General features: G+C 43.4%; 1 protein-coding gene across 1 annotated transcript in view; it reads left to right on the top strand.

Annotated features, from left to right (window-relative positions):
• chsy1 (chondroitin sulfate synthase 1) overlaps nt 1-25,378 on the top strand; it is a 66,430-nt gene extending 41,052 nt beyond the window's left edge. The window contains exon 2 of the mRNA XM_063065792.1: nt 20,796-25,378. Coding sequence (XP_062921862.1) covers nt 20,796-22,388 — 1,593 coding nt within the window. The 3' untranslated portion in view covers nt 22,389-25,378. The remainder of the gene's footprint in view (nt 1-20,795) is intronic.
• The last annotated feature ends 468 nt before the right edge of the window (nt 25,379-25,846 follow it).

The raw sequence follows: 25,846 nt of genomic DNA on the forward strand, positions 1-25,846 counted from the left end.
AGATTGGTGAAGATTCAGAAATGAAGAAGAAGATAGTCAAAGGATATAGATGAGATCCAGATACGGGCAGAGAAACGGCAGGTGGAGTTTAATCTGGAGAAGTGAGAGGTATTGCACTTTGCGCTGTCAAACGTAGGGGGAAAGTATGCAGCTAATGACAGCATTAATGTAGGGGGGGGATCTTGGGGTCCCAAATCCATAGTATCCTGAAAGTGGCAACAAAATGACATAGCCATAAGAAGACATAAGCACCAGGAAGTCACATTACAGCTGTATAAAACTGGTCAGGCTGCACTTGGAGTATTGTGTGCAGTTCCATTTACCTCATTGCAGAAAGGATATAGGGTCCTTGGAAAGGGTGTGGAATTGAATTAGGAAGTTGTTGGATGACAGGATATTAGCCGTAAGGAGAGGTTGGACAAACCTGCATTGATTTTTATGGAGTGTTCGAAGCTGAGGGAAAACCTGGTAGAAGTTTATGTAAAAAATATAAAATAATAGAGAAGCATAGATAAGGTAGAGAGCTAATTTTTTTTCCTTAAATACTAGAGGACATAATTTTAAGGTAAATGGGGGAACAGTTTAAGAGATGTGCAGGGCAAGTTTTTTCCTAAACATAGGGCTAAGTGCCTGGAACGTGCTGACAGTGGTGATGCTGGAAGCAGATACAATAGTAGTAGTGAAGTGGCTTTTTGATAAGCACATCTACATGCAGGCAGACAGGATGGGTTAGTTGAATTTGGCACAATATTCAGCAAAGACTGTGCCAAAGAGCCTGTCCCTGACCTCTATTGTATTATCTGTTATTAGAAAACAATTGTAATTTCTTGGTAGCAAGCCACAGGTCATGCTTCAACTCTGTAGCACATCTGTATTTTTTCCTGCCCTTCAAGCAAGGTACACTATATTTCGTGCAGTGTCTAATGTACTACTCTCTGTAGAATTAACCCATGTCCTTTTAAATAATGAAGCTTATATACGGCACATAGATTCCTAAGCTGCCATAAGCTTTCTGCAGAGAAAACTTTCATGTCAACCAGATTACTTTGAGTTAGTGGTTACATTTCTTTGTAGCTGCACAGGCTATCAACTCCAGTTTTGAGGGCCATGCCATGCTGTAACCCAGGGTAAAAAAAAACTCCCTTGTTTTTAAGCTGTTGCTTTGACCTTAATGGCATTGATCCTCCAAAGTATTGGAGTTGCACTCATACAGACTGGAGGGGAGTATCCCCTCATACACTTGAAATGTGGATCGTGGAAAATCTTTGAGTTGTCTGGAGCAGCCCGTTGATATGAGATATACAACCCCTGACCTTGCAGCCACAATAACTGTGAGATAATTCTGTTTATGGTCAGGAGTGCATCCAAAGGGTTGATGGCAGGGGCTTGATGGTAATATCATGGAATGCCAAGTAGATGGTTTGACTACTGGTTATTACCTGGCATCTTTGGAGCCTAAATATTACTTTCCACATTATCAGCCCATGCTTGGATTTTATTTCTAGGTAGAATCTGCACTAGGCCTTAAGCAGTTATGGAGAATAAGCACTGCAGAGCTGCATAATCAATGACTTTCTCCATTTCAAGTACACTGGTAAATTAGGTATATCAGATATGATCTTTCAATGAACAGGACGCCCCTGGGCAATCTTCTGCTCTGTTGGAGAGATGCCAATTTTCGACTGTATTAGAGCAGTTTAGGCAGAGGAAAAAAACAATCTAATCTTTAATATAACCATCAGAATGTTAAATCTAGTCCCAAAACTTCTGCTATATCCAGTGATCTCAGCTGTTCCTTGACAGGGAAGAATTGACTAAAGTGCTGGTAATATAAGCTGTACTAACATTGCTTTCTCAGCACCCCATGCTTTTCAGTCAGACACAACAGACATTTCCTTGATATTTTCAATTTTTTCACTTCATTTCTTATCATTTTTTATTGCAGGCTCTGTTGAAAATAGACAATAGGTGCAGGAGTAGGCCATTCGGCCCATCGAGCCAGCACTGCCATTCACTGTGATCATGGCTGATCATCCACAATCAGTATCCAGTTCCTGCCTTATCCCCATAACCTTTGATTCCGCTATCTTTAAGAGCTCTAGCCATCTCTTTCTTGAAAGCATCCAGAGACTTGGCCTCCACTGCCTTCTGGGGCGGAGCATTCCACATATCCACCACTCTCTGGGTGAAAAAGTTTTTCCTCAACTCCGTTCTAAATGGCCTACCCCTTATTCTTAAACTGTGGCCTTTGGTTCACCCATCAGCGGGAACATGTTTCCTGCCTCCAGCGTGTCCAATCCCTTAACAATCTTATATGTTTCAATAGGATCCCCTCTCAGCCTTCTAAATTCCAGAGTATACAAGCCCAGTCGCTCCAATCGTTCAATATATGACAGTCCCGCCATCCCGGGAATTAACCTTGTGAACCTTCGCTGCACTCCCTCAATAGCAAGAATGTCCTTCCTCAAATTTGGTGAACAAAACTGCAGACGATACTCTAGGTGTGCTCTCACCAGGGCTCTGTACAGCTGCAGAAGGACCTCTTTGCTCCTATACTCAATTCCCCTTGTTATAAAGGCCAGCATGCCATTAGCTTTCTTCACTGCCTGCTGTACCTGCATGCTTGCTTTCAGTGACTGATGTACAAGAACACCTAGATCTCGTTGTACTTCCCCTTTTCCTAACTTGACTCCATTTAGATAATAATCTCCCTTCCTGTTCTTACCACCAAAGTGGATAACCTCACATTTATCCACATTAAACTGCATCTGCCATGCATCTACCCAATCACCCAGCCTGTCCAAGTCGCCCTGCATTCTCATAACATCCTCCTCACATTTCACACTGCCACCCAGCTTTGTGTCATCTGCAAATTTGCTAATGTTACTTTTAATCCCTTCATCTAAATCATTAATATGTATTGTAAACAGCTGCAGTCCCAGCACCGAACCCTGCGGTACCCCACTGGTCACTGCCTGCCATTCCGAAAGGGACCCGTTAATCGCTACTCTGTTTCCTGTCAGCCAGCCAATTTTCAATCCATGTCAGTACTCTGCCCCCAATACCATGTGCCCTAATTTTTCCCACTAATCTCCTATGTGGGACTTTATCAAAGGCTTTCTGAAAGTCCAGGTACACTACATCCACCGGCTATCCCTTGTCCATTTTCATAGTTACATCCTTAAAAAATTCCAGAAGCTTAGTCAAGCACGGTTTCCCCTTCGTAAATCCATGCTGACTCAGACCTATCCTGTTACTGCTATCCAGATGTGTCGTAATTTCATCTTTTATAATTGACTCCAGCATTTTTCCCACCACTGACGTCAGGCTAACCCCCCGGTCTGTAATTTCCTGTTTTCTTTCTCCCTCCTTTCTTGAAAAGTGGGACAACATTAGCCACCCTCCAATCCACAGGAACTGATCCTGAATCTATAGAACATTGGAAAGTGATTACCAATGCGTCCACGATTTCTAAAGCCACCTCCTCAAGTACGCTGGGATGCAGACCATCAGGTCCCAGAGTCTTATCAGCCTTCAGACCCAACAGTCTATCCAACACCATTTCCTGCCTAATATAAATTTCCTTCTGTTCATCCATTACCCTAGGTCCTTTGGCCACTATTACATCTGGGAGATTTTTTTGTATCTTCTCTAGTGAAGACAGATCCAAAGTACCTGTTCAACTCCTCTGCCATTTCCTTTTTCCCCATAATAAATTCACCTGTTTCTGTCTCCAAGTGCCCAATTTTGGTCTTAACTATTTTTTTACCTTTTCACATACCTAAAGAAGCTTTTACTATCCTCCTTTATATTCTTGGCTAGTTTGCCCTCGTACCTCATTTTTTCTCCACGTATTACCTTTTTAGTTATCTTCTGTTGCTCTTTAAAAGTTTCCCAATCCTCCGGCTTCCCACTTGTTTTTGCTATGTTATACTTCTCTTTTATCTTTATACTGTCCTTTACTTCCCTTGTCAGCCATGGCCTCCCCTTACTCCCTTTAGGATCTTTCTTCCTCTTTGGAATGAACTGATCCTGCACCTTCTGCATTATTCCCAGAAATACCTGCTATTGTTGTTCCACTGTCATCCCTGCTAGGGTATTGTTCCATTGAACTTTGGCCAGCTCCTCCCTCATAGCTCCATAGTGAAGCGGTCCCGTTTAGTGACACCAAGCCGACAGTGGCTAAGTGCTTCGCTGAGTACTTGTTCAGTGGGTAAACCTTGACCTCAGCCCTGGTCAAGTCATCACTTAATTTTCTATTCTATATTTGCTCTAATTGCTCTGTCTTTTCCCTTGTAACAGTTCCAGTGAAATTTAAGGAAAACTTAAGTTCACTCTGACATTTTATACTTCTGACTTAGCAATTCCTGGTTGTTTATAACTCCCACTGATTTTTTTTTTCTGAATGATTCTTTTGGTGTGATTAATTCAGGCCTGGATCCATACTTCCCTCACTTTAAAACAAAATGTCATTATATATCTCATTCCATTCTATCACAAACTTTGCTCTGCATCTGAATTTTCTGTTATCTTCAAGGCAGTGGGATTCCTTCCTACCCCTACCTTAATGAGTACTGCTCTGGTATCACTGTCCAATGGACACGAACCCACTTGATTGTCATTCCATCCAACACACCACTGTGCCAATGTGTACTATCTACAGACTCACACGGGCTGACATCTTTCAAACCTAGAGCCTCCGTCATGAAGTGTGATATTGACACAGGTGTATGAGGCACTCCACCAAAAGGCTTGTCTCTGAGTCACATGCACAGCCTTGATCTGGAAATGATCATTGTTGTTTTCCAGAACTTCCCCACCCCCCAGCAGTGTAGGAATAGTTTCAGTAAAACGTTGCAATGGTTCCAGACAGGTACTTCACATATTCTCAGAGGCAATTTAGGGATAGACAATTGCCACCAATAATCCTGCATCCTGAATAAATTAAAAAAAACGAAACTTGAAGCAGCCGACTTGATGTGAGCAGATCTCATTATCTGGCTTGCCTTATATTCAGATAGATCACTTCATTTTATCAAGCAGACTTCTGAAAATTGGCAAAATTAAATGTAAAATTAAAACATGCCTCCTACTTGGGCAACAATTCTCACATTTACAGATGTCACCCCTATAACTTTTCTCAACTTGCTGCAAGTGTAATAGAAACTGTAGATGCTGAAGGCCATTTGACCCAATGTACCTATACTTGTTGAAATAGCTGGATTCCATTTTCCAACACTAGGTGCCTAGCCCTGTAGGGCACAGCAATTCATATTCACATTCAAGTACTTTTCAGGTAGTGAGGTACAAATCCCACTAGTCTTGAATGGGGAAAAATCATCTTCTCCTTCTCCAGATTACTTTTAAAGTACCCCCCACCCCAATTTAGTTTTACCTATCTGCTAACGGAAGTAGGTATCATCAATTAGTTTTATCCGTGTCCATTGGTTTTCTAGAGTCTCTTCAGCCTCATCTGATCTAAAGAAAGCCAACCTTCATTATCTAGTCTTCCCTCCAGGCTACATTTATAAAGTCTTGGCAACATCTCACTGCAGTGTAGTGGGTCTCCTGTAGTGTGCTGACCAAAACTCCATACAAGTCTGATCATATAGGTGTTACGTACAGTTCTGCCATAAGCTCTTTGTACTGGTTAATAAAGGAAAACCTCCACATGCCTTTTTAACCAGCTGTTCTATTATCTTGTGCAATCTGTAAACAACTACTACACGGTACACCACTTACTATTTATTTTTTATTCATTTGCTGCTGTTCTACCCAACTGGTCAGACCATCTATATCTTACTAAATCTTTGCTGTCTGAGTCATACAACTGGTGCTTCTATCATCCATAAACTACTTTGTCATGCCAATAGAAAAGATTTAAATTATTAACTCACCAGGAAAAAAAACATGCGACCAAGAACAGAATCCGGTGAAGTTCCACAAAAATCACAAAGATACCCATCACACTTGCTGTGGTTTGCTCCTGACGTGTGGTTTCCGATGTGATTGATGAACCAATATAGTAAATGCACAATGCCTCTGAGGTAGCTGGCTTGGGTGGTGAAAGATGATGACCCTTCCCCACTTTGAGTATTCATGGGTCAAGAAGTCTCAGTAGTTAATGGGCCTTAAGTACTACATATACATCCTTGAAGTCTTTCCCGTTTCCCTGGAAAAGTGTCACTTTCAGGAGCTTGATATTAGTTATGCAATTCGTATTGCCTACTCAATGGATCATTCTGAGTTCAGTTATAAGTTCAGTGCAGGGGATCTAAGTCAGGGAGAGGATGCTCATATTGATAACATTTTTCTTCACAGCGGGTTTTGCACAATATAATGATGATGGCTTTCAGTGTTCAGTGCTGTGACGTGCCTGCAGATGATAGGCCAGGTTTCGTAAGCATTTTGAAGTGACTGGGTCATTGCTTCCCAGAGGCACAAGTTTTGTGTTAGGTCTTGATCTCCAAGACACTTTTTCCTCAATGACCAAGACACTGTAGACACACTCAACTATGTCATCAAATATGGAATGAGAATCAGGTTTATTATCACTGACGAATGCCATGAAATATGTTCTTTTGTCACAATAGTACAGTGTGGAATATAAGGATTGCTACAAGCTACAAAAGAGAAATAGCAAACTCATGTTAATGGGTTCAAGGACCATTCAGAAATCTGATGGCAAAAGGGAAGAAGCTATTCCTGAATTACTGAGTGTGGGTCTTCAGGTTTGTTTTCCACCTCCCCAGTGGTAGTAATGAGCAGAGGGAATGTCCTGGATGGGGAGGATCCTTTATGATGGATCCCTCCTTCTTGAGACACTGTCTTTCGAAGATGGCCTTGGTGGAGATGGTTGTGCCTGTGATAGATCTGGATTAGACTATAACCCTCTACAGTCCCTTTAAATCCTGTGCATTGGAGCTTCCATTCCAGGTTGTAATGCAACCTGTTAGGTTGCTTCCACAAGCTTCTAAATATATCACTGATGTGGCTTCTTTATGATTGCATCAATGTGTTCAGCCCAGGATAGACACTGACCCTTCAATGAGGACTGGTGCGTGTTCTCCCAACTACCCCGTCCTGAAGTCCACAATCAATTTCTTGGTCTTGCTGACATTGGGAGCAAAGTTGCTGTTGTGAGCTGACTCAACCAACCAATGTCTGCCTCACCACCATTTGAAAGTGGTGACATTGGTGAATTTATCCCGTCCTTATCCTGTCCTGACGAAGGGTCTCGGCCTGAAACGTCGACTGCAGCTCTTCCTATAGATGCTGCTTGGCCTGCTGCGTTCACCAGCAACTTTGATGATGGTTGGTGAATTTATAGGTAGTGTTTGAGCTGTGCCTAGCCACACAGTCATAAGTATAGAGGGAATAGAGCAGTGGGCTAAGCACACATCATTGAGGTGCGTTTGTGTTGAGTGTCAGTGTGACGAATATGTTATTACTGATCCCCCTGATGAGGAAGTCAAAGTTCTAGTTTCAGAAGCGAGTACAGAGACCTATGTTTTGAATCTTGTTGATTAGCTGAGGGGTGCACACACAAAATGCTGGTGGGACTTAGCGAGTCAAGCAACATTTATGGAAATCAACAGTCGACATTTCAGGCTGAGACCCTTCATTAAGGAAGGGAGAAGGCGGCCGAATAAGAAAGTGGGAGGGACGGGGAGGAGGGCAAGGTAGGAAGTGATATGTGAAGCCAAGTGGGTAGGTGAGGGTGGATGAAGTAAGAAGCAGGAAGATGATAAATGAAAAAGGCAGAGGGCTGGAGAAGAAGGAGTCTGATAGGAGAGTGGTTGGTGGGAGAAACAGGAGGAGGAGAGGCATCAGGGGAAGGTGATAGGCAGGCGAGGAGAAGAGGTAAGAGGCCAGAATAGGGAGATGAAGAAGAGGAAAGAGTGAAGGGAAAGGAGGGGGGAATAAAAAAGGGAAAAAAAGTTACTGGAAGTTGGATAAATTGCTATTTCTGACATCAAGTTGGGGTCTACCTAGATAGAATGAGGTTGCTCCTCCAACCTGAGAGTGGCCTCATCGTGGCAGCAAAGGAGGCGATGGACTGGGGACTGAAATTGTTGACTACTGGGAAAAGAAGGAAATTATAGGCCAGTTAGTCTAACGTCAGTAGTTGGGAAGATGTTTGAGTCGATTATTACGTATGAAGTCTTAAGGCACTTGGAGGCATATGATAAAAAGGCCATAGTCAGCTTGGTTTTCTCAAGGGAAAATCTTGCCTGATAAATCTGCCGGAAGTCTTTGAAGAAATAACAAGCAAGATAGATGTAGCCCCCCTGGCCAGCCTCAGGGTCGCTCGGCTCGCTGTCGTCTAGGGAAACAGCCCTCGGCCCCGCCAAATTAGGTAATAGTTTGTGTGTGATGTACCCCACCCCGCCCAAATAACAGACAATACACCAGATATGATTAAATGATTTACAGTTTATAGATATTACTGGAACTATAATTAATAGAGAATAAAATATAAAAGGCACCACACTTAGCAAAGTTCAATCTCTTTGTGCACAAAACAGTTGGAGCTCAAGGACCTTCTTCACCCTGTGACCCCTTGGACCACCTCGACTGGCCGCCTGGGACCAACAACGGTGGTCGACCAGACGCTCCACACGAGCCTGTCTCTGTCTCCTCTCCTTGCCGAATGCCCCACTCGGGGTCCGACCCCGTTAGCGGACTCTCAGCACCTGGTCCATCCTCTGTCTCTCTCTCCCGCCTTCTGCCCCAAAACTCTGCGCATACGATATCTTCAGATACACCAAAAACATAACAACTATCCCAATTGGTTCGTAACATCATCTTATCACAGTCTAACCCAAAACAAGCTGCTAGTGCAAGAACTTTCTCAGCGTTTAACATTACAAAGAAGCATTGCCAAGTATAACATAACAAAGAAGCCATTTTAATTAGCCTACGCAGTAACATAAAAGACGAAAGCTCCTTACATAGACAAAGGAGAATCAGTCAATATCTTGTACTTGGATTTTCAGAAGACCTTTGACAAGCTGCCACACATGAGGCTGTTTAACAAGCTATGAGCTCATGGTATTACAGGAAAGATTATAGCATGGATAAAGCAGTGACTGATTGGCGGGAGGCCAAGAGTGGGAATAAAGGGAGGGTAGGGCAAGGAAGAGGAGGGCAGTTGTGATTGGGGATTCGATAGTAAGGGGGTCAGATAAGCGATTCTGTGGACGCAGTCCAGAGACCCGGATGGTAGTTTGCCTCCCTGGTGCCAGGGTCCGGGATATTGGATCGTGTCCAAGATATCCTGAAGTGGGAGGGTGAGGAGCCAGAGGTCGTGGTACATATAGGTACCAATGACATAGGTAGGAAAAGGGATGAGGTCCTGAAAGGAGAATATAGGGAGCTAGGAAGAGAGTTGAGAAAAAGGACCGCAAAGGTAGTAATCTCGGGATTACTGCCTGTGCCACGCGACAGTGAGAGTAGGAATGCGATGAGGTGGAGGTTAAATGCGTGGCTGAGGGATTGGAGCAGGGGGCAGGGATTCAAGTTTTTGGATCATTGGGACCTCTTTTGGCGCAGGCGTGACCTGTACAAAAAGGACGGGTTACACTTGAATCCTAGGGGGACCAATATCCTGGCAGGGAGATTAGCGGGGGCTACTGAGGTGACTTTAAACTAGAATGGTTGGGGGGTGGGAATCAAATTAAAGAGGCTAGGCGTGAGGAGGTTAGTTCACAACAGGGGGATGGGAACCAGTGCAGAGAGACAGAGGGGTGTAAAGTGAGCGTAGAAGCAAAAAGTACTAAGGAGAAAAGTAAAAGTGGCAGGCCGACAAATCCAGGGCAAGCATTAAAAAGGGCCACTTTTCAACATAATTGTATAAGGGCTAAGAGAGTTGTAAAAGAGTGCCTGAAGGCTTTGTGTGTCAATGCAAGGAGCATTCGGAATAAGGTGGATGAATTGAAAGTGCAGATTGTTATTAATGATTATGATATAGTTGGGATCACAGAGACATGACTCCAGGGTGACCAGGGATGGGAGCTCAACTTTCAGGGATATTCAATATTCAGGAGGGATAGACATGAAGGAAGGGGAGGTGGGGTGGCGTTGCTGGTTAAAGAAGAGATTAACGCAATAGAAAGGAAGGACATAAGCTGGGAAGATGTGGAATCGATATGGGTAGAGCTGCGTAACACTAAGGGGCAGAAGACGCTGGTGGGAGTTGTGTACAGGCCACCTAACAGTAGTAGTGAGGTCGGAGATGGTATTAAACAGGAAATTAGAAATGTGTGCAATAAAGGAACAGCAGTTATAATGGGTGACTTCAATCTACATGTAGATTGGGTGAACCAAATTGGTAAAGGTGCTGAGGAAGAGGATTTCTTGGAATGTATGTGGGATGGTTTTTTGAACCAACATGTCGAGGAACCAACGAGAGAGCAGGCTATTTTGGACTGGGTTTTGAGCAATGAGGAAGGGTTAATTAGCAATCTTGTCGTGAGAGGCCCCTTGGCTAAGAGTGACCATAATATGGTGGAATTCTTCATTAATATGGAGAGTGACATAGTTAATTCAGAAACAAAGGTTCTGAACTTAAAGAGGGGTAACTTTGAAGGTATGAGACGTGAATTAGCTAAGATAGACTGGCAAATGACACTTAAAGGATTGACGGTGGATATGCAATGGCAAGCATTTAAAGGTTGCATGGATGAACTACAACAATTGTTCATCCCAGTTTGGCAAAAGAATAAATCAAGGAAGGTAGTGCACCCGTGGATGACAAGAGAAATTAGGGATAGTATCAATTCCAAAGAAGAAGCATACAAATTAGCCAGAGAAAGTGGCTCACCTGAGGACTGGGAGAAATTCAGAGTTCAGCAGAGGAAGACAAAGGGCTTAATTAGGAAGGGGAAAAAAGATTATGAGAGAAAACTGGCAGGGAACATAAAAACGGACTGTAAAAGCTTTTATAGATATGTAAAAAGGAAAAGACTGGTAAAGACAAATGTAGGTCCCCTGCAGACAGAAACAGGTGAATTGATTATGGGGAGCAAGGACATGGCAGACCAATTGAATAATTACTTTGGTTCTGTGTTCACTAAGGAGGACATAAATAATCTTCCAGAAATAGTAGGGGACAGAGGGTCCAGTGAGATGGAGGAACTGAGTGAAATGCATGTTAGTAGGGAAGTGGTGTTAGGTAAATTGAAGGGATTAAAGGCAGATAAATCCCTAGGGCCAGATGGTCTGCATCCTAGAGTGCTTTAAGGAAGTAGCCCAAGAAATAGTGGATGCATCAGTGATAATTTTTCAAAACTCTTTAGATTCTGGACTAGTTCCTGAGGATTGGAGGGTGGCTAATGTAACCCCACTTTTCAAAAAAGGAGTGAGAGAGAAACCAGGGAATTATAGACCGGTTAGCCTAACATCGGTGGTGGGGAAACTGCTAGAGTCAGTTATCAAAGATGTGATAACAGCACATTTGGAAAGCAGTGAAATCATCGGACAAAGTCAGCGTGGATTTGTGAAAGGAAATCATGTCTGACGAATCTCATAGAATTTTTTGAGGATGTAACTAGTAGAGTGGATAGGGGAGAACCAGTGGATGTGATATATTTGGATTTTCAAAAGGCTTTTGACAAGGTCCCACACAGGAGATTAGTGTGCAAACTTAAAGCACACGGTATTGGGGGTAAGGTATTGGTGTGGGTGGAGAATTGGTTAGCAGACAGGAAGCAAAGAGTGGGAATAAACGGGACCTTTTCAGAATGGCAGGCAGTGACTAGTGGGGTACTGCAAGGCTCAGTGCTGGGACCACAGTTGTTTACAATATATATTAATGACTTGGATGAGGGAATTAAATGCAGCATCTCCAAGTTTGCGGATGACACGAAGCTGGGTGGCAGTGTTAGCTGTGAGGAGGATGCTAAGAGGATGCAGGGTGACTTGGATAGGTTGGGTGAGTGGGCAAATTCATGGCAGATGCAATTTAATGTGGATAAATGTGAAGTTATCCACTTTGGTGGCAAAAATAGGAAAACAGATTATTATCTGAATGGTGGCCGATTAGGAAAAGGGGAGGTGCAACGAGACCTGGGTGTCATTATACACCAGTCATTGAAAGTGGGCATGCAGGTACAGCAGGCGGTGAAAAAGGCGAATGTTATGCTGGCGTTTATAGCGAGAGGATTCGAGTACAGGAGCAGGGAGGTACTACTGCAGTTGTACAAGGCCTTGGTGAGACCACACCTGGAGTATTGTGTGCAGTTTTGGTCCCCTAATCTGAGGAAAGACATCCTTGCCATAGAGGGAGTACAAAGAAGGTTCACCAGATTGATTCCTGGGATGGCAGGACTTTCATATGAAGAAAGACTGGATGAACTGGGCTTGTACTCGTTGGAATTTAGAAGATTGAGGGGGGATCTGATTGAAATGTATAAAATCCTAAAGGGATTGGACAGGCCAGATGAAGGAAGATTGTTCCCGATGTTGGGGAAGTCCAGAACGAGGGGTCACAGTTTGAGGATAAAGGGGAAGCCTTTTAGGACCGAGATTAGGAAAAACTTCTTCACACAGAGAGAGATGAATCTGTGGAATTCTCTGCCACAGGAAACAGTTGAGGCCAGTTCATTGGCTATATTTAAGAGGGAGTTAGATATGGCCCTTGTGGCTACGGGGATCAGGGGGTATGGAGGGAAGGCTGGGGCGGGGTTCTGAGTTGGATGATCAGCCATGATCATAATAAATGGCGGTGCAGGCTCGAAGGGCCGAATGGCCTACTCCTGCACCTATTTAACGCAAACAACAGGAATTCTGCAGATGCTGGAAGTTCAAGCAACATACATCAAAGTTGCTGGTGAACGCAGCAGGCCATGCAGCATCTATAGGAAGAGGTGCAGTCGACGTTTCAGGCCGAGACCCTTCGTCAGGACTAACTGAAGGAAGAGTGAGTAAGGGATTTGAAAGTGGGAGGGGGAGATCCAAAATGATAGGAGAAGACAGGAGGGGGAGGGATAGAGCCGAGAGCTGGACAGGTGATAGGCAAAAGGGGATACGAGAGGATCATGGGACAGGAGGTCCGGGAAGAAAGACAAGGAGGGCGGGGTGACCCAGAGGACGGGCAAGAGGTATATTCAGAGGGACAGAGGGAGAAAAAGGAGAGTGAGAGAAAGAATGTGTGCATAAAAATGAGTAACAGATGGGGTACGAGGGGGAGGTGGGGCCTTAGTGGAAGTTAGAGAAGTCGATGTTCATGCCATCAGGTTGGAGGCTACCCAGACGGAATATAAGGTGGTGTTCCTCCAACCTGAGTGTGGCTTCATCTCCACAGTAGAGGAGGCCGTGGACAGACATGTCAGAATGGGAATGGGATGTGGAATTAAAATGTGTGGCCACTGGGAGATCCTGCTTTCTCTGGCGGACAGAGCGTAGATGTTCAGCAAAGCGGTCTCCCAGTCTGCGTCGGGTCTCGCCAATATATAAAAGGCCACATCGGGAGCACCGGACGCAGGATATCACCCCAGTCGACTCACAGGTGAAGTGATGCCTCACCTGGAAGGACTGTTTGGGGCCCTGAATGGTGGTAAGGGAGGAAGTGTAAGGGCATGTGTAGCACTTGTTCCGCTTACACGGATAAGTGCCAGGAGGGAGATCAGTGGGGAGGGATGGGGGGGACGAATGGACAAGGGAGTTGTGTAGGGAGCGATCCCTGCGGAATGCAGAGAGGGGGGGGAGGGAAAGATGTGCTTAGTGGTGGGATCCCGTTGGAGGTGGCGGAAGTTACGGAGAATAATATGTTGGACCCGGAGGCTGGTGGGGTGGTAGGTGAGGACCAGGGGAACCTTCCATATACTTCCATCCCCCATCAGGAAGGTTGCATACCTCGACACTGTTTTATCACCCCTTGTTCAATCCCTTCCAACCTATGTTCGTGACACTTCTCATGCTCTTAAACTTTTCGATGATTTTAAGTTCCCTGGCCCCCACCGCTTTATTTTCACCATGGATGTCCAGTCCTTATATACTTCCATCCCCCATCAGGAGGGTCTCAAAGCTCTACGCTTCTTTTTGGATTCCAGACCTGATCAGTTCCCCTCTACCACCACTCTGCTCCGTCTAGCGGAATTAGTCCTTACTCTTAATAATTTCTCCTTTGGCTCCTCCCATTTCCTCCTAACTAAAGGTGTAACTATGGGCACCCGTATGGGTCCTAGCTATGCCTGCCTTTTTGTTGGGTTTGTGGAACAATCTATGTTCCGTGCCTATTCTGGTATCTGTCCCCCACTTTTCCTTCGCTACATCGACGACCGCATTGGCGCTGCTTCCTGCACGCATGCAGAACTCGTTGACTTTATTAACTTTGCCTCCAACTTTCACCCTGCCCTCAAGTTTACCTGGTCCATTTCCGACACCTCCCTCCCCTTTCTAGATCTTTCTGTCTCTGTCTCTGGAGACAGCTTATCCATTGATGTCTACTATAAGCCTACTGACTCTCACAGCTATCTGGACTATTCCTCTTCTCACTCTGTCTCTTGCAAAAACGCCATCCCCTTCTCGCAATTCCTCCGTCTCCGCTGCATCTGCTCTCAGGATGAGGTTTTTCATTCTAGGATGAGGGAGATATCTTCCTTTTTTAAAGAAAGGGGCTTCCCTTCCTCCACTATCAACTCTGCTCTTAAACGTATCTCCCCCATTTCACGTACATCTGCTCTCACTCCATCCTCCCACCACCCCACTAGGAATAGGGTTCCCCTGGTCCTCACCTACCACTCCACCAGCCTCCAGGTCCAACATATTATTCTCCGTAACTTCCGCCACCTCCAACGGGATCCCACCACTAAGCACATCTTTCCCTCCCCCCATCTCTCTGCATTCCGCAGGGATCGCTCCCTACACAACTCCCTTGTCCATTCGTCCCCCCCATCCCTCCCCACTGATCTCCCTCCTGGCACTTATCCGTGTAAGCAGAACAAGTGCTACACATGCCCTTACACTTCCTCCCTTACCACCATTCAGGGCCCCAAACAGTCCTTCCAGGTGAGGTATCACTTCACCTGTGAGTCGACTGGGGTGATATACTGCGTCCGGTGCTCCCGATGTGGCCTTTTATATATTGGCGAGACCCGACGCAGACTGGGAGACCGCTTTGCTGAACATCTACGCTCTGTCCGCCAGAGAAAGCAGGATCTCCCAGTGGCCACACATTTTAATTCCACATCCCATTCCCATTCTGACATGTCTGTCCACAGCCTCCTCTACTGTGGAGATGAAGCCACACTCCGGTTGGAGGAACAACACCTTATATTCCGTCTGGGTAGCCTCCAACCTGATGGCATGAACATCGACTTCTCTAACTTCCACTAAGGCCCCACCTCCCCCTCGTACCCCATCTGTTACTCATTTTTATGCACACATTCTTTCTCTCACTCTCCTTTTTCTCCCTCTGTCCCTCTGAATATACCTCTTGCCCGTCCTCTGGGTCACCCCGCCCTCCTTGTCTTTCTTCCCGGACCTCCTGTCCCATGATCCTCTCGTATCCCCTTTTGCCTATCACCTGTCCAGCTCTCGGCTCTATCCCTCCCCCTCCTGTCTTCTCCTATCATTTTGGATCTCCCCCTCCCCCTCCAACTTTCAAATCCCTTACTCACTCTTCCTTCAGTTAGTCCTGACGAAGGGTCTCGGCCTGAAACGTCGACTGCACCTCTTCCTACAGATGCTGCTTGGCCTGCTGTGTTCACCAGCAACTTTGATGTATCCTACACCTATTTTCTATGTTTCTATGTTTTCTGGTTGACTGTCAGTGACTAGTGGTGTTCGACAGGGGTCTGTGTTGGGATCGATTCTTTTTATGTTATGTGTCAATGATTTGGATGATGGAATTAAAACAACAGGAATTCTGCAGATGCTGAAAATTCAAGCAACACACATCAAAGTTGCTGGTGAACGCAGCAGGCCAAGCAGCATCTGTAGGAAGAGGTGCTGTCGACGTTTCAGGCCGAGACCCTTCGTCAGGACTAACCTTGTTGGATGATGGAATGGATGGCTTTGTCACAATGTTTGTAGATGATATGAAGAGCTGGAGGGGCAGATAGTTTTGAGGAAATGGGGAATTGATTTGGAGAATGAGCAAAGAAGTGGCACATGAAATACAGTCTTAGGAAGTGTATGGTTGTGCACTTTGGTAGAAGAACTGAAAGGGTAGACTGTGTTCTAAATGGAACAAAAATACAGAACACTGAGGTGCAGAGGGACTTGGGAGTCCTTGTACGTGATTCTCTGAAGGTTAATTTGCAGGTTGAATCTGTGATGAGGAAGGCAAATACAAAATGTTAGCACTAGTTTCCAGAGGACTAGAATATAAAAGCAAGAATGTAATGTTGCAACTTTATAAAGCAGTGGTGAGGTCTCACTTGGAGTATTGTGAGCAGTTTTGGGCCCCTTATCTTAGAATGGATATGCAGAAACTGGAGAGGGTACAAAGGTTCACAAAAATTATTCCAGGATTGAATGGCTTGTCATATGAAGAATATTTGATGGATCTGAGCCTGTATTCACCAGAAGAATGAGGGATGACCTCATTGAAACCTATCGAATGCTGAAAGGCCTTGATGGAATTAATCTGGAGAGGCTGTTTCCTATGTTGGGAGAGACTAAGACCAGAGGACACTGCCTCAGAACAGAGTGGCGTCCTTTTAGAATGGAGATTAGGAGGAATTTCTTTAGCCAGGGAGTGATTTGTGGAAATCTTTGGCACAGACAGCTTCGGAGATGGTCTTTATGTACAGTGCCTGTAAAAAGTATTAGTGAGGACAGATAGCAGGAGATGGCATTTAGAAAGGAGAAGTAGACCAGATTTTCCAGGATCTTGCTATGAATCTTTGTTACTGGAGGGCATATTTGTACTTTGGAGTCAGACTGATGTGCCTGCAGAACTCATCCTGCTCAGAACATTCAGTTTATAGTAGTTTAGTTTAACAAGTTTAAGAATGAAGACAGGTCAATTTATATAAAAGATTGCATTTAACATGGTGATATCCATTTGTATTAATGTGAATTATTAAGCAGACCCCATGTTGGCGCGTGGCCAAGTGGTTAAGGCGTTCGTCTAGTGATTTGAAGGTCGCTAGTTCGAGCCTTGGCTAAGGCAACGTGTTGTGTCCTTGAGCAAGGCACTTAACCACACATTGCTCTGCAACGACACCGGTGCCAAGCTGTATGGGTCCTATCGCCCTTCCCTTGGACAACATTGGTGGTGTGGAGAGGGGAGACTTGCAGCATGGGCAACTGCTGGTCTTCCATACAACCTTGCCCAGGCCTGCGCCCTGGAAACTTTCCATGGCGCAAATCCATGGTCTCATGAGACTAACGGGTGCCTATATATAAAAGCAGACTCCTAATGAAAATAGAAATCTTTCAATAAGATGCACACCCACCCAGTAATTTTCCCCAAATTGCCTTGTTCCTACCCATCATGACATAAACATGAATCATGTACTGTATAGTATCAGGACAATTTGGTCTCCAGTTTGTCACAGATGTTCCTGTTCTTTGTTTCCTCTACCCTGTATCCTCTGCAATTTGAAACACTCATTTTCTCACTTCTCCTGTTCCAATGCAAGGTCATCAACGTGAACCGTTCACACCACTTCCCTGACCTGCAGTGTGTCCCTGGTGTTTGTGTTTATTTTACCTTTCTTCCTCAGATCCTCTGTTTCCAAAGAGTTGAATGGAGCAGGCAGTACTAGCAACCCTGTGCTCTGCACAGATTCAGCTGGGAAAGAACTGCAGAAGCTAGTCCAGGATGCTTAAGGTTCCCATGTCCACAGGGGAGGCCTGACCTTTGTGACCCTGAGAAACACAGACAGTGTTGTGCAAGACTTTTGGCATTTCTCAGCAGGTTCCAACCCATAAACACATAAACACCTGTGTGCGTGTTTTGTGTTGAATAATTCATCCACGGGAGACACTAAAACAAAAGCCAGAATGCCACACGTGCTACAAATCATAAAATTTAAAACAAAACTGTAATTATGCTGTTCAGGCAAAGGCTGAGCAGACAGAAAAGCAGTTAACTTCAGTATTGCGGACTTCTGTGGTTACCATTGTAACTAGTTTTGTTTTTAATTCCCAATTAATCTGGAATTAAAATTCACATCCCCATGTCTCTGGATAATTGGTCTCGGGTTACTAGTCTGGTCGGTTAACCACTGCATCACCACTCTACCCTGAACCAGCGTTGGAATCAGCTCAGTTCTATTCCTTGATACGTCAGCTTGAAGCAATTCTCGTTCACACTCCCTTTAAGCAGCTTTATTAAAATAAGAAGGGAACACGTAAGTATTTCAAGTTGTGTATGTGGCATTTTGAAGCTTGAAGAATTAGACCTAGGCGCATGATACAGTTAGTAACGTGGTCATGTTTGGCACAAGAGGAGGCTCTGAATTAGACCCCGAAGCTATGAAGTGTGTTTTAAATTTGTTTAAATGCAGTAGATCAAGAAACAATATAGAAAGCCACTACAAGTCATTTGGCTAAACATTGTTTAAGTACCTCTCTGAATCAGGATCACCGGTGTGTGACAGGCAATTCATGAAACATCCACTGGTATTGAGAACTGTCCCCTTAGTTTTCCACATATCTCGATGCAGGACTTTACTCTACCCTCAAGCTTTCCTGGAAAATTTACACAGGGCTAAATTTACTTTTTCTGGAATGAAAGTGGTAAATGCTGGCTATAGTCAGCAGCTAGACTGCATCTGTGAAGAGTGAAGCCATTATATTTCGGGTCAATGACCTTTCATCAGAACTACTGTAATTGTGCTGCTAGTATTTTCCATCTCTAATACAGTTTTCAAGCTATACAAGCCAATTAAAACTACTCAGCTTCTTCAAGGTACAAGACAAATGAAATATGTGACTATGTGGAGGGTCATGGACTGAATCAGTCGTTGGGTGAATGAAGCTGAGATGCTGCTGTATGTAGTGAACTTTTGCAGGGCCATCAACAGAGCTCAGAGGAAGATTAGGCCCAAAAGCTTCTGCTCTAATAAAGCTGTTGCAAAAATTCCATACATTTTTAGTTTCTGTTATAATTAGGGAGGATTATTGGCGCATGGCCGAGTGGTTAAGGTGTTCGTCTAGTGATTTGAAGATCGTTAGTTCAAGACTTAGCTGAGGCTGCGTGTGTGTCCTTGAGCAAGGCACTTAACCACACATTGCTCTGCGACGACATCGGTGCCAAGCTGTATGGGTCCTAATGCCTTTCCCTTGGACAATATTGGTGTCGTGGAGAGGGGAGACTTGCAGCATGGACAACTGCTGGTCTTCCATACAACCTTGCCCTGGCCTGCACCCTGGAAACCTTCCAAGGCGCAAATCCATGGTCTCACGAGACCAATGGATGGCTATTATTGGCTTGTGGAATTGATGTGCAATTGATCTGAATTTATTTAAATCTTAAATCTGTCCCACAACGTGGGGGAGTAAAAATCTTTGCGTTATGACTCAGTCACAATGCACAGATATGTGAATTTGTAAATCTAATATCTTGTAGAAAGAAGCTGTCCCGTAGCCTTTTGATCCTGGCTTTAATACTGAGGTACTATTTGCCAGATGGAAGCAGCTGAATTAGTTTACGGTTGGGGTGACTGGTGTCCCCGATGATCTTACAGGCCTTCCTTATGTACCTACTGCTGTAAATGTCCTCAGTGGAGGGAAGTTTACATCCACAGATGCCCTGGGCTGTCTGTACCACTCTCTGCCGTGCCCAGCGATCAAGGTTGGTGCAGTTTCTGTACCAGGTGGTAGTACAGCCAGTCAGGATACTCTCAGTGGTGCCCCTGTAGAAAATCTTATGGATTTGGGGTCTCATGGCAAACTTCTTCAGTTGCCTGAAGTGGAAGAAACGCTGTTGTGCTTTTTTTTGCCACACAGCCAGTGTGTACAGTCCAGGTGAGATCTTCAGTGATGTGTATACTGAGAAACTTGAAACTACTCACCCCCTTAACTGCATTCCCATTGATGTTGATCAGGGCAAGCCTGTCTCCACTTCTCCTGTAATCCACAATCAGCTCTTTTGTTTTTTGGACATTGAGGGAGAGGCTGTTAGCTTGGCGCCACTGTGTCAGGGTGTCAACCTCTCCTCTGTAGGCTGAAAATATTGCAGTTTGATGTTTTCCATCTGCCTATTTCAAGGTCATTGGAGATGCAAGTTATTTTTTTTCTCACAATGCATGTTACTGATCAGGTTTTCCATAGGTGATTACTGCAGAAGGTTCCTAAGTAATGAGCAGAAGTTTATCACTATACATTTTGAATAGCAGCTTGGGCCAATAGAAGATTAAACCGGCAGTGAGTAAATCAGTGCACTATTCCTGAGCAACACAGGCCAAAATGGGCCCAACTGTAGCCCAGTCTGTTCTTGGCTGATGTCTGGCAGTAGTGGACCAGGAGAGCTACTCCTGATCGCTGTCTCCATATTGGCCTGAGTACATTGAATGTTGGCTCAGAGGTACAACTTTGTACTTGGCTCAGCAACTCCCTATGGTTTCACCACTCTGAGGCTAAATGACTGTTTATGGCACGTTCTGGAGGGTGACTGTAGGAATTATTATGCACCCAGAATATTGCATTTCCTTTTCTTAGTGTTAGAGAAACCAAGGATGTGGGAACAAAACTGAAACCAGTTCTGAATCAGCAATAATTGTATTGAAAGGTGGAGCAGGTTTAGAGACAATTGGCCCGCTATTTTCTGTCTGTATAGAGAAAGCACAATGTACACCTCTGCATTTATAATTTCAGTGTCTTCTCTTTCTTCACAGATGCAGCAGTTGTTTTATGAAAACTATGAACAGAATAAGAAGGGCTATATACAGAACCTCCACAACAGCAAGATCCAGCGGGCAATCACTCTACATCCGAACAAGAGCCCAGAGTATCAATACCGGCTTCACAGCTACATGCTGAGTCGTCGGATCTCGGAGCTTCGCCATCGCACTATCCAGCTTCACCGGGAGATTGTGCTGATGGGCAAATACAGCAACACTGAACTTCACAAAGATGACATTCACTTGGGAATTCCACCTTCCTTCATGCGGTTCCAACCTCAGCACAGGGAAGAGGTTCTGGAATGGGAGTTCCTGACGGGGAAGTACCTTTATTCAGCATTTGATGGAGAGCCACCGAGAAGAGGGATGGATTTGTCTCAGAAAGAAGCTTTGAATGACATTGTCATGCAGGTGATGGAAATGATCAATGCGAATGCTAAGTCCAGGGGACGGATTATTGACTTTAAAGAAATTCAGTACGGTTACAGAAGGGTTAACCCTATGTATGGAGCAGAGTATGTACTTGACCTGCTCCTTCTCTATAAAAAGCACAAGGGAAAGAAGATGACTGTCCCAGTGAGGAGGCATGCTTACCTGCAGCAAACTTTCAGCAAGGTCCAGTTTTCTGAGAGTAAAGAGATTGATGCGACAGATTTGGCCAACAGCATTAACAGGATCTCTCAATCTTTCTCCATCCTCTCAAACCCACTGAAGATATTTGTTCCCTTCCAACTTGGAGCAAGTAATGTTGGGCAAGAGAAGCCCAAAGACCAGAAAATCAACATCTTGGTCCCTCTGTCTGGTCGTTTTGAAATGTTCGTGAGATTCATGGAAAACTTTGAAAGGACTTGTCTGATTTCAAATCAAAATGTCAAATTAGTTATATTGCTACTCAATTCTGATTCCAATCCAGATAAAGCAAAGCAATTGGAATTGACAAGAGATTATCAAGTGAAATATCCCAAAGCAGAGATCCAGGTTCTTCCAGTACCTGGAGAGTTTTCCAGGGCTCTTGCGCTGCATTACGGAGCTGCCCAGTTTAGTAATGATTCTCTACTTTTATTTTGTGATGTTGACTTGATTTTTTCAATAGATTTTCTGCAGCGTTGCAGAAATAATGCTGCACCAGGGAAGCAAGTGTACTTCCCAGTTATCTTTACCCAATTTGACCCAAAGATTGTACATGCAGGGAAATCTCCCAATAATAACAATTCTGCTTTTACAAAAAATACTGGATTCTGGAGATATTATGGGTTTGGGATCTCATGCATTTACAAAAGTGATCTTTTACTTGCTGGTGGATTTAACATCTCAATCCAAGGCTGGGGAATGGAGGATGTGGATCTCTACAACAAAGTCATTCAGGTTGGTTTAAAACCATTCAGGAGTCAAGAAGTCGGAATCGTTCACATCCACCATCCAATCTACTGTGATCCAAACTTGGAACCAAATCAGTACAAAATGTGCTTGGCCTCCAGAGCCTCAACCTACGGCTCCACACAGCAGCTGGCAGAACTGTGGTTAGAGAAACAGCAGTCCAGTCCCAGCAACATCAGCACACTTGATAGTTCAAAGAGGACAGCATAACATCCAGCTTAGCTGGAGAACTTTCTAATTTATTTTTTAATGTTTTTATAAAGCAAATTGATTATATTGTACATAATTGTTTTACAGAAAACATTTTACATTGAATAATGGAACTGAGTGTTCACATCAGTGTTGCTGGCTGCACAGGCCCTATTTAATATGCTAGTGAATGTTAGGATGATTAAAGAATTACATTGTTTAATGTACATTGCTCCAGTTAGAGCATGGAGGTGGGGTAACGGGAATCAACCCAATATCATGACTGTCCAGCTCCCCAAAATTTTCTAGATCTAACTTTTATAATGTGAATGATTTGGCTATAATATTTAAAAGGGTTTGAGCCCACTTAATTGTCAGGCTATTGCACACTGACTAAGTTGTTAATCCATAACTTTTTGACATTTAGTCAATGAACTAGTGTATCAAGATTTCATTTGGTTGTTAACTTTGTTCCTTTTTTGTCAGAGTGTATAGATTTTAGACGGCAACCTTGTGAAGTTATGACTAAGTTATGATTAGTTTTTCAATGAATGTGTATATCTAGGAGGGCTTGGCTTTTTTGTGGAGGTACTTGATTGGTGGCTCGCTGATTTGAGTCAGTCATTTCTGTGATTCTCTTATCATTGCCATGCCATTCTCCCATTGCCGAATGTTGCTGGTTTGTTTTGGCCCCTCTGCAGCAACTTCAACTTGTAGTTGTGTTCTAAGTCGCATGCACACAGCCGTTTTTTTTTAAAAAAGTATTGTTTTCATCTGCCGTACAAGCCCTCCTCCACAACTTAAGCTCCTCCATTCATGTAGTACACTTATTTGAGCCATAGATCTAGAATGTAGGGATTTTTAATACTTTTATAATGTTTGCATAGAAAGGAAATACAGGTTCATCCTTTAAATTGATGACTTTCCTCAGGATGCAGACTCCAACACTCCATCCTGATCACAAAGTGTAGACTTTGGCCTTTGATTTGGCCATAAAATACTTCACAGGCAATTCAAGCAGAGGGGAATGAACCATATCTTTAAGATTGCTGTCTCGTCTTTGTGTGCATTATTCGCAGAGCTGCCTTTTCTCTGAAAGCTGATTTTTTTTTCTCTTCAAGCCATCACCATCTAATGTTCTTGTACTGGTGCTTGATTTTGAAAATTCTACCTCGTCGTCCAGTTCTTCCATTGAATACGTTTCTTTACTTAGATTGTGGATCCAACACTGCAAGGCCACCCTCCCAACAGTCAATCCCTTCCCAACTGATGTCAGTCCAGCTTTTTTTTATAAAAAGTATTTCATTTGAGCCCAAGTGAGCTCCCTAGACATCTGTATATGTGTGTAGCTATTCATTTACTGCAAACCGAGTTAACCATGGGATGCTTTATTAGAGCTAACGTTGAAGGAAAAGTTGTCAAGAAGAAAATGTTTGTATATGTATTGATGGAGTGTTGGAGCAATGTTTATTGATGGTGTGATCTCAAGAACTGAGTTGTTATGGAAACAACGATAGAAAAAAACTTTCAGAAGAAATGGGCTCTTCACTCAAAAATGGAGGTAGTTTAATAGTGGCTTCAATGTAACACTTTAAATTTTCAAAAGCTATGGTTGATTTCCTTCTTTCACTTTGCATGGTTGTCTTCTGATCTCATCTTTATGACATTTCAATATTTTGTAGCATTAATTTGCAGAAAAGTCTAACCAAGGCCAATAGATTCTTTGTTAATTGATAAGGTGGTACCTGAACAACTGATCTTGCAACCTCACCACATACAGGGTACACTTGTGTGCTTCTTTGTCAAATATTAATCGTTTAAGCCTCTTTCCATATTTTCTGCCAACCCCTGTGAGTTAAGCTTAGTGAGTTTCATCGGCAGAAGAAGATGAGAACATCCAAAGAAATACTGAAGTCATTCAGCAAGAACTTTGTAGAAATTTAACAATCCTTTAACTTTCCAGTAACTGCCTCATGGTTTCAAGAGCTAGCTGCGCACAAATCTAGGTTAATTTTCCAGTCCAGAACAGAATATTGCACATGTGCATTCTAATAGATAAGAGCCATAGCTTGTTATCAACAAAAAAAAATCCCATCCATACTATTTCAGTGACTGGGAAAATGCTCATAGACTCACTTTTTAAATATTTAAATAGAAATGGATCAACCGAATGTGGAATTACAAATGTTTGTAGTTTCTACGTTGCCCTTCAGTTTTCTCATTCTTTGATTATGTTTTGTGTGACATACAAAAACTCTTGTTCCACAATACCATTTCCACATTAACAAGTGAAGAAAGCTGTTTCAATTTGCTCTGTAATAATCATTCATTTTATTAAAGTGCCCTGGATCCTGAAGCCTTCCCCTAGACAATGTATCACATATTGGAGTTGCAAGCCACAGTTTTATTTTGGATCAATGTGGAGAGGCCTAGATTTGTTTACACTGGGAGGTCCTAACTGATGTCCCAGACAGTATCATATACCTTGTCAATTGTTTCCTGCTTGTTATTTCAGAGTCTAGCACCTTGTAGAGTATTGTCATGAAAACTGAACCCTTAGTGTGCCATCTTTACTACTTCCATTTTCCATTATCTATACATATTAAGCTAATTACTTGTCACACCAACTAGGATTTTAAGGGAAAATTTCTAAACTATATTTTGCTTTGAACATAGATCAATTATATGCAGTGGAAACTTAAGTGCGAGAAACTTAATTTTGTTTGTCAAAGATTTGCAGTTTCAAATTGGATGTGTTCGCAATTTTGAGGAAGACTATTTTCATAGCCAAAATATCTCCACATCTGTAGTGAGTCTCACATTGGGACAATTAGTTTATTTTTAGGTTTTAAACTGTGATGCAATTTAATATTTATCTATTATTTTCCATCTTTTGCATTGCACGTTTGTAACTTTAAAGCTCCATGCAAAATTCTTAACTCCTTTGTACTTGTGTACATTCTGGTTTATTAAATTTGAATAAAGTTCAAGTTTTGTTTTGATTTATCAATAAATACGGTATTTTGAAGTTAACTTTAATTTTGAGATTTGTGAGTTCGAGCAAGCTGCCAAAGTATAGGCACCTAAACTGAGTAAGAAATGGAAGACAAGAAACAGATTGCCAATCCAACTCAGATTGGTTAAGAAAAGGTAGAGACAAAAAAATCAAGTCAAGCCTCAGGAGATTAACCCAGTGACTTGTATTTGCATGTTTTCACAAGTATTAATCATTTCTCATCTAACAATTCTGTTTATTTCACACCTACCATCAATCAGGGCTCATGTAACATTATGTTGAGCACTTGCCATTACTACAAACCTCACACAGACATTACTTAACTGCAGATTTATCATTCAAACCCATGGCAACCTGTTCACTACTCCACCTCCCGCACCCCTTGCATTTGCAGGCAGTTCCAATGAAGTGTGTTTGGCTCTTCTCTGGAGTTTAGAAGAATGGGGTTGGGGTTAAATACCTT

This window comes from Mobula hypostoma, chromosome 13 (assembly GCF_963921235.1).
Source record: "Mobula hypostoma chromosome 13, sMobHyp1.1, whole genome shotgun sequence".
Lineage (NCBI taxonomy): Eukaryota > Metazoa > Chordata > Chondrichthyes > Myliobatiformes > Myliobatidae > Mobula > Mobula hypostoma.